At 42.8% G+C, this 10,216-nt stretch overlaps 1 protein-coding gene across 1 annotated transcript in view; it reads right to left on the minus strand.

Moving 5' to 3' along the window:
• The window catches only part of EHD3 (EH domain containing 3), a 44,041-nt gene that overhangs the window by 17,267 nt on the left and 16,558 nt on the right, over positions 1-10,216 (minus strand). The window contains exons 2-3 of the mRNA XM_007938806.2: positions 8,162-8,338; positions 938-1,035 (exon numbers count right to left, since the gene is read on the minus strand). Coding sequence (XP_007936997.1) covers positions 938-1,035; positions 8,162-8,338 — 275 coding nt within the window. The remainder of the gene's footprint in view (positions 1-937; positions 1,036-8,161; positions 8,339-10,216) is intronic.

Genomic DNA, 10,216 nt, shown 5'->3' on the forward strand with positions numbered 1-10,216 from the left:
ATAACTCCTAATGTTTACAGAGCACTTGCAATGAGCCACAGAGAAGGCTTTTATCTATAGTATTTCTTTTGATTCTCAGGTAACTCTATAAGGTAGATATTATTTCCCGACATTTTACAGATGAAGAAATCTAAGTAAAGAAACCTGCTCAAGGTCACACTGCTAGGAAGTGGCAGAGCTAGGCTCAGAGCCCTGGAAGTTCAGCTCTAGAGTTTTGCCTCCTAACCACGATGCCATGTTACTCAAAAAACCAAACTCACTGCCATCGAGTCCATTCCGATTCATAGTGATCCCCCCATTGGGTTTCCAAGGCAGTAAATCTTTTTGGAAGTAGATTGCCCTCTCTTCCTTCCAAGGAGTGGCCGGTGGGTTTGAACTGCCAACCTTCTGGTTAGCAGTCAAATGCCTTAGGCACTGTACCACCATGCCACATTACCTCCCTTAATTACCCTATATTTGTCTGGAGTGGACAGTTTTGACACACCCAGTTCCCCATCCTTATGACCCAGAGCATGTGTCAGCCTTCAGCCAGAACACTCACGCATTGTGCTATAGTTCTCTGTACACATTTGCTCCCCAGGGCAAGGACAGCAGGGGCTTTACAAGTAAGCCAGGGTTTGGCCCATAGTAGGTACCTCTTGGACAATGTGTAAACTCAGTGAGGTGAGGAAGGCAGATATTATTGTCTCCATTTTACAGATAAGGAAACTGAGGGCACCTGGGCTCCAGTCTCCTGAACTACAATGAGACCAAGCTCATCTGCTGGCCGCTGCCTAGGACCACCCCACATAAAGTAGCTCCATATAGCAAATGAGACAGTGCCAGCTCTTCAAGGGGCAGCAAGGCCTTGGGTGCCTCTTTCTTGCTAAAGCAGAGCATGAACATAACAGAACATACCATGGAGTTCAGGCTAAGCATCGACCAGGGCCTTGTTTACCTCGACTGGTCATCTGCTTCTCCCCAGAGAGGATCCCAGGTGTGTCAATGACGCTGATGCTCTCCAGCACAGGGTTGGGCAGGTGGGCACACATCAACCTGCACAGGTGGGGAAGGAATCATGCAGTGAGCTTCTGCTCCCTGGACGCCTCTCATGCACCCTCATTTAAGCCACTCACCTGCCTTCCCTGACTCACCCACGCAGCTCCAACCACCTGTATCTCCTAGTTGAGTGGTTGCTTGTATGTTGAAGAGTTCACTGAAGCCCTGCTCAATCCTCATGTTAGATTCTATAGCTCATTGACATGGAGGGCCCACAGTTCTCTTGTATCTATCTTCATACAGCCCACCTAGAGTATGTTTGACAAACTGATGACTGACCAGTAAGGAAACTCCATATTGACAGCCTGTCCCCCACTTGTGACCACAGCTTTGGTCTGATTCTTGTGGCCCAAATAAGTCTTTAATTGCCATTGGCTAGCTACCTCCCTGCCTTGAGTGACTACAGTTAACTTTACCCTCTCTCTGAACTTCAGCTTCTTTAGATAGTCAGTAAGAGGACCCCTGCCTCCTGTTCATAGTGGACCCCTAGGGACTGGGGGCAGGAGGAACTTTAAGGGTCTGTCTCCAAACCACCAGTGCATTCAGAGTGACCTTGGGGAAAGTCACTGTGTTTCTCTGAATGTATTCCCATTTGTAAAATTCCCATTTAACAAACATTTACTGAAATCTCACTCTGCAAGACAGTATGCTGAGTGCTATGGGGCAGAGGCTCACAAAGCCTTTCTGGATTAAAATGTAGATTCCCAGGGCCCAGTCAGATGCAATTGCACAGAGTACCCCAAGAATATGTACTTTAAGGAAGATTCCCAGGGGATTCTGAAACAGCCAGGGTACTATGCTTGTGAATCCCTGCTGTTGGGGACACCATGATGTTCAGACCTTGGTCCCTGCCCCCCAAGAAGCACACAGTCTGGTGGAGGAGATAAAGCACATACTTAGGTATGGTTAATACGAGGTACATCAGGACCAGCACCACAAGGGAGGTCAGATGAAGGGCTTGGCTTGGACAGATCCAAGGCAGAGAGATGGCTTTCAGAGGTGGCTTCTTAGAGGAGGAGGTCCTGATGTTGACCTTGTAGGATGTATCACACCACCCAGGAATATTTATTTGGGCATCTAAACCCATTGCTATTGAGTTGATTTTGACTCATGGTTACTACATGGTTACAGAGTAGAATTTCTCCACAGGGTTTTCTTGGTTGTGATCTTTATGGAAGCAGATTGCCAAGCCTTTCTTCTGCAGCACTGCTGAGTGGGTTTGAACCACCAACCATTAGATTAGCAGTTGAATACAAACTGTTTATACCATCCAAAGAGCTATCCAAATATCACTATTAGGATAATAATCAAGCCTTATTCAAGGAAATATTTCCAGTAATTACATCCTTTTGTGGTTATGTGCCCTCGAGTCAGACCCAACTCATAGTAACCCCTCCTTGGGTTTCCGAGGCGATATCACTACAGAAGTAGATTGCTCAACCTTCCTTGCAAGGAGCAGTCAAGTGCTCTAGTTAGCAGTCAAGTGCCTTAGGCACTCTGCTACCAGAGTTCCTAGCATCTCATAATACAAATTGGTAAACCTAACTTAAATTCTTCTTATTTCAAGTCTGCTCTCTTGTATGCCATCTTTAGTGGAAGCCAAAAAGGGTATCTTATCACCCCTTTCACATTAAGCTGTCCTGTTATCTCAGGGAAACAGACAGAGAGAGGAGTCTTTGCTGCCCAGTGATATGGCTGCTAAAATGGAGTTAGGCCAGAGAGGCTAGGAGAGGAGGGTCAGGGAAATCTTCATAGAGGAGGCAGAGTGTGAACCAAGCCTTCTGAAAATGAACAGCATTTGCCTGGTGGCCAGGGGTGAGGGTAGGGAGCCAGGCTATGGTGTATGTGTATGTGTGTATATATAGTGGAGCAAAGACAGCATTGAAGACTGAGGGGAGGAGTAGCACTGACAAAACATGGTTAAATATGGCATAGAAGTGTGAGACAGTGCACACCATTCCAAGGGAGTGCACATTACTGGGGGCATGGGTGGTCTAGTTGTAGAATTTTCACCTTCCATGTGGAAACCCAGGTTCAATTCCCAGCCAATGGCCCTTGTGCTCAGCCAACACCCATCTGTCAATGGAAGGTGCAAGTTGCTATGATGGTGAACAGGTTCCACTGGAGCTTCTGAGACCAGGAAAAAAGGCCTGGCGGTCTACTTCTGAAAATCAGTTAGTAAAAATCTTAAGGAGCACAGCAGTCTGATCTGCAACCTATCACAGGGATCAGTATTTTGTTCCATGTGTGCATGAGGTCTCCATGAATCGGGGGCCAGCTCAATAGTAGCTAAGAAAAACTATACCATATTATTGAGGTCAGAATTGAAAGAACTGGAGTGGCCAAAGTAGGCAGGGGCCAGATTACAAGGGCCTTGAAAGTCATGTTAAGAAATCTGGATTTTATCCTAAGGGTAGTAGAAACTCAACGAAAAACCAAAACCAAACTCACTGCCGTTGAGTTGTATCCAACTCATAGCGACCCCTCCTTGGGTTTCCAAGGCAGTATCACTACAGAAGTAGATTGCCCAATCTTCCTTCCGAGAAGTGGCTGGTGGGTTTGAACCGCCAACCTTCTGGGTATCAGTCAAATGCCTTAGGCATGACACCACCAGAAACTCAAAGGAGCATTTTAATCAAGAGAATGACAACCAGATATAACTATTGGAAAAATCATTCTGTTCATAATGTGTCCAGTTCAGTTCAACAAATAACCTGTGGAGTGCCTGTTATGTATCTGATATTGTGCTAGATGATAAAGGTAGAAAAATAAATGGCAATTCTTGTTCTATTGGAGCACATGATTTTAGTTATGCCTGAGGCTCAACCAGTGAGCTCTGGTGATGTAGAGGTTAAGGTATTTGGCTGCTAACCAAATGGTCACTGGTTCAAACCCACCAGCTGCTCTGTGGAAGAAAGATGGGGCAGTCTGCTTTCATAAAGATTTACAGCCTTGGAAACCCAATGGTGGTCACTATGAGTCAGAATCAACTTGATGGCAGTGAGTTTGGTCTGGTTTTAAGGTTCAGCCACATTCTAGCTCTTAGATTTTTTGACACAACCCAGGATTCTAAAATAAATGCCATATTGTAGTTTGAGCTGGGTTTCTGTCACTTGGTACCACAGGTGGTCGTGTGTGTGTGGCTGGTGTTTGTAGCCATGGGTGTGGCTAAGTGATCATCCAGCATGGTGCATGGAGTGAAAATGGTAAAAGGCAGAGAATCAGTCCAATGGTGGGTGACTCTAAGGTCATAGGAGTCAGGGGAAAAGTAAAAAAAAAATGAGACCTGAAAAGGCCTGGCCAGGGAAGCAGTAAGATAGGCAAGGAGATGAGAGGAGATGGCACCAACGGTAATAAATGTCAAAGAGAGGTTGGGTAAATGAAGGATGGCAAGTGCCTGCTGCTTTGGTAACTGGGGCATCACAGATGACCTTGTCAAGGGCAGCTGTGATGGGTGAAAGCCATGTTGCCGTTGGTTAGAGGACAGAAAGAAATGAGATGGGGAAGTCAAGGCACTTGGTTGAGAAAGGAAAAAGAGAGAGAGAGTGACAATCAGAAATGACTGCAGTAGGGTTTTTAAGAGAAGACACATTTCCATATGCAAGGGAGGAGCCATGGGAAGTTCCCAGAATGAGAGATGATTAATGAGGGAGCCGGGTCTCTGAGAAGATGCACCTGAAGCCCAGTACAGGTAAGGAAGGAATTTAACCTTAGGGGAAAAAGAGAAGCCACTGCCTCCCTCCAAGACTGGTAGGGAGGAAGTGAGGACAGATGTAAATGAATTAAGTTTAAATCTAGATTTAAAAAAAAAAATCAATGGAAGCCATGGACACTGGCCTCCATTTTCTCTAGAATAGGAACTAAGGTTACTTGCTAAAAAAAGAGGGAGACTGAGGTGATTGGAGAGTGTTTGAAATAACTGTAGAGGAGAGGGGAGGTGACGAGGGATATGAATAGGACTGCTCAGCTGCACTGAGATGGGAAACCGGAAATGAGTGGGGCAGCACTCTTTGCAAGCCTGCAGGGGAGCTTCAAGCACATGGAAGTGGGCTTCTACCCTGCTCTCTGTTGTCCTTCTCATGCACATGCCTGGCAGACCCCCAGCCAGCAGTTAATCTAAACCCTATCATCTCAGTGTTGAGTGCTTCTGGAGACAACTACAAAACTTTACCATGTGATCTATGTCTGATCATATGGTTCCTGCACTAAAGCCACATTCTTTCTGTCCTCCCTGCTTATATTTTGTCCAGTTTTTATCTTCCTGGAATGTCCTTTTTAACCCTTTCAGTGTAATTTCACTCATCATTTAACATCTGTGTCAGTTGTCAGCCTTTGTACAAGGCCCCATCAGCAGGTTGCCTGCACTACTATTCTCCTTGTCCAAGGGTATCACTGGCTCTTTTCATCCTTGTGTCCACTGGATTGGACTCAACATTATATTTTCCCAAAGATCTGAACCCACACCAATAGGGGCTTAGTGTCTGCTGAAATCAAACATGACTTCTACTCTTACTAAGGCACCTGGGAGGGTGACAATGGAAATAGCTCTCAGCTACAGCCACATCTCTTTTCTCATTAAACTCTGCCTCTCCAGACCAGGCACCGAAGGTCCTTGTGGAAATTCAGAATCTTGCCTGAGTCAACTTCATCAGGCTAAACTTTTTATTTTGTGATGTCACAGGTTTACAGAGAGATTCTAGACTGCTTAACTCCATCACTTTAAATGTGTATGCTATTCATTTCACAGCACTCTCATACATATTTTATTAAAATTTTTTTTTGTAAAAGACATGTATATATATGGTAAGAAAAAAAAATCATTTGGCAAGACATTCAATGAAATATAAAAGTCTCTCCCCCGTCTGCCTTCCCCCTCATTTCCTCTCGCTGAATATAGCCACTGTGAACAATCAAAGGTAACTGCCATATGTTTTTCTCTCTCTTAGATTCTCTTTACACATTTGCAGGAAGAAATGAGGGCACAGAGCATTTACAATTTGCATTTTATCATTTTCTAGATGAAGATACTAAGATTCAAAGAGGTTAAGTGTCTTTACCCAGAGTAAACCACCGCACTCCTGCCACCTCTCAAACACCTTTGATTTCAATAAGTTTAAAAATAGGTTAGCAAGACTTCTGTTTGATTAATGACATAAAGTCTCTGAGTTCTCAGAAATGCACCCAGTGTATGATGGTAATTACATAAATTCTGCTATCATAATAGACTATATGCTATTACATACAATGCAATATACTATTATTATCATTATGGCACTATTATTCCAAAATGGGGTTAACCGCTAAACCTGTACTCTTCTTTTCTAATGATCCCAATTACCTCTTTCATACTCCAGGTTTTTCTTCTCCCCTCTGCCTTCAGATAGCATAATGCTCCTTGGCTGACTCACAGTTACTGCAAACTCAAGGTGTCTTAAATAAAATTAATCAACTCCAGCCTTCATATCTTCCCCCAGATGCCTCTGCTTCTGTTCACCCCTCCTGACACATTCTTCTCCATCATACTCTTTCCTGCCTCACCCTCATTTCTGTATTTTAGCATCCTGGGCCCATGCCCTCCCCTCTACCCTTGTCTAGGACCCCCTCACTCAGCTCAATGCACCTTAAGACCACCACCTTAATCTTAACATGAGTTTGCAACTCTGTTCCCTGAATAATCCAAGCAAACTCTTGAGAAACTCTCTACTTGTCAGGCCAATTTCCCAAGATATCTCAAATGGCCCTCCCTCCATATCAATGCTTTGGGAAGACATCTTGCCTACTCACAATTCCACCCCTTATTAACACAGTTCCTTCCATGGCTGCCTTGGAGAGTTATTGATTTCAAGCCACCACAAGAAATGGCATTCATATTCTGATAAATAAAAATATTGCTCAAGTACAAGATGTTGAGAATCACTTGGGCAATGAGCTTCAACTTCTACATCTGAAAAGTGACAATAGTGGATGTGTATTTAAGAGGGGACTCAAATGAAATAAGACATGACAGTAATACTACTATCTAACACTTTCTGTTTAGTTTCTATATACCAGGCACTACATGTTTTCTGTTCATTATCTCACTTATTTCTCCTTCAACTCCTTGGAGGAGGATATTACTATTATTTTATTTTACAGATGGGAAAAGTGAGACACAGAGAAGTTAGATAACTTGTCCAAGATCCACAGTGCTAGAGGGAGGTTGAACCCAGGTCCCTCTGAAGCCACACCCATATGCTTTCTTTACCTTAACCTAAATACCTCCAAATAGAAAGCATAATTTTAAAAAATCATTAGATGTGATGCAAAGAGCTCAGGTGGCACATTGCCTAAGGCATTTGACAGTTAATCAGAAGGTTGGCAGTTCAAATCCACCAGCCATTCTGCGGGAAAAAGACTGGGCAATCTACTTCAGTAAAAAGTTACTGAAGTAAACCCAAAGGAGGTCACTGTGAGTTGGAATCGACTCAATGGCAGTGACAGATGTGATACACATGTACATTGTACATCTATAAGTACAATAAGCATGATCAGGGGATCAGGCTTCAGTCTAGTTATGCAGAATAGTAATGTAAACACCCAGATCAGCTTGCCAAGTATTCCCTAGAGCTTTCTCCACTCAAATCTTCATGATGACCCTGGTGTAAACTTGACCCAAGAGAGGGGACACAGTAGGAAAGTCAATGCTCAAACCTAGGGCTTCTAGAAGTCTTAAGCCCAGGGTTCATTCTGCTGAGTAAAAACAATGTCCAGGAAAAGGAAAGAATCTTGCTCTTTCCAGTTGGATACAAATCCCAGCCACAACATAGGCAAGTATTGGGAACTATGTTCAGGAGCCTTCTCCACTTTAATTGGAGGAGGACAGTGTGGATCAGGGAAATGTGATCTAATCCACTGTCACACCCTTCTCTGCTCCTTGATCTGGAGGACTTAGCCAAGCATTTGCAGCTCCCACTAAACTGATCTAGTTAAGTTCCTAACTAGAAAGGACAATCAAAGGAGACTCAAGGTATGGAAATGCACCAAATTTCCCAAGACCCTACCATGTTGAATCACATTTCACTTCCCACCATCCAAGAGGAAGAAAAGGGACCACCCCTAAGGCATTGTTCCCCTCCACACTCACCTGTTCAAGAAGGCATTGCCAAAGATATTAAGTTTCCTGAAGGGTTTCTTAGGATCCACCACCAGAGCGTTCCCGGGGATAATCCCTTCTGTCTCTCCATGCATCACTGCAACAAAGGAGTCCGTGGACGGCTCAGGCCCAATTTTCATGCCTGGGAAATCCTGTTCCAGCAGGTACCTGGCAGAAGGAAGCACAGTCATAATGCAGGATTCTGCTCTTAGAGCAACACTCCATGTCTACTCTAAGGCAGACAACAATACGAATCATAGGAAGGAGCAGATCAAGAGTGATGAAATTTCACAGCAAGGAGAGATGACTGCCAGAGAGAGACTCCAAAGGACTTTGTAGAGGAGGTGGACACTTATTAAATCTGTTTTATTTTGGTTTTTATCTTTTTCCCTACCTGAATCAGTTAAAAATTTAAAAACATTAAGGCGGGGGGGGGGGGCAGGCTGGGCAAGGGTTGGGCTCAGAAGTAAAGCATGGGTTAAAAGTAATTCCTATATGGAGTTTGCAGACTTCATAATTAAAGGCAGCCTGCTAAAGTCCCTGCTCAAAGGCATTGTTATAATTGTACCATAGACTCTGTTGGCTTTTCATAGGTGCTTATTTATGTATCTGGTTAGTGATATAATATAAAAATAGCTTGTATATAATACAAAATACAAACAGTGTAAAAGAGTACACTATGGATCTCCATGCCATCTTAGACTTCTGGGACCTTCTTCAGTATCTGTATTCTGTACCTTGTATCTTTCTGGAAATCTTCCATACATACATCTACTATGTACTGTATGTACACAGTCATTTATTCACACACACATGCACACACTCACCACATATATACATACCACCCTGGCTGGTAAATTTAAGCACTTGACAACTAGCCGACAGGTTGGCATTTTTGAACCCACCTAAAGTTTCCTTGGAAGATAGGCCTGGCAATTTGCTTTCAAAAGGTCACAGCCTTGAAATCCTATGGAGCAGATCTACTCTGCACACAAGGGTTGCCATGAGTCAGAACCAATTCCACAGCAACTAACAGCACCTATATATGTATACAAGTAGTCCCTGGGTTAGGAATATCCTACTTACATAAAACTGTAGTTACAAACCAACCTCCATAAGCTCTGTTACAAAAATTTGAGGCATATACAATGGTCCATAATAACAAACAGGCACTACTTTATGATGGACATCAAAACATTGTTATTATTATAATATTGTTATAATAAGATGTTTTAGTGTGCCTAGTAGTATTTCTTTAATGCTTTGTATGCATAAAAAGGTACACTATATACTACATACTAATACAAACGTTTGACTAACTGACATTAGATAAGAACCACACCTAACTGTTCCAACTTCCATACAAATTCAATTTAAAGACAGATTTAGGAATGAAAATTTTTTTGCAATTCTGGAACCGCCTGTTTATATATAATCTTATTTTTTAAAATGTAGAAGTAGATTGCACACTTTTCTTTTTATACTTAACATATTTGGAAGATAGCAGCACGTATCTACTTCATTCTTTTTCATGATCAGGTAGAACCCCATTACATGGATTATTACAAGTTATTTTAGTGAAAATTTTGTTGGGAACATTCAATAATTTCCACTGCCTGATTAAAAAAAGAAAATGGTGGTAGGGAAGTTTATACATTATTCTGAACCAGAGAGGTGAAGAAGAGGAAGATGTTTAATGGTACAACCATTGTGGAAAGCAGTATGGCACTTCCTCCAAAAGCTGGAATTAGAAATACCATTTGACCCAGCTATTCCATTACTAGATATATTCCCTAAAGAAGTGAGAGCCATGACAAGAACAGATATATGCACACTCATGTCTTTCGCAGCACTATTTGCAATAGCCAAAAGATGGAAACCACCTAGATGTCCATCAACTGAGGAATGGATAACCAAACTATGGTACATACACACAATGGAATATTATGCATCGCTAAAGAATAATGTAGAATCTGCAAAACACCGCATAACGTGCATGAACTTGGAGGACATTATGCTGAGTGAAATAAGTCAATCACAGAAGGA

The sequence above is a fragment of the Orycteropus afer genome, unplaced genomic scaffold (genome assembly GCF_000298275.1).
Source record: "Orycteropus afer afer isolate SDZICR_OR568_19922 unplaced genomic scaffold, OryAfe1.0 scaffold00054, whole genome shotgun sequence".
In the NCBI taxonomy this organism is placed as follows: domain Eukaryota; kingdom Metazoa; phylum Chordata; class Mammalia; order Tubulidentata; family Orycteropodidae; genus Orycteropus; species Orycteropus afer.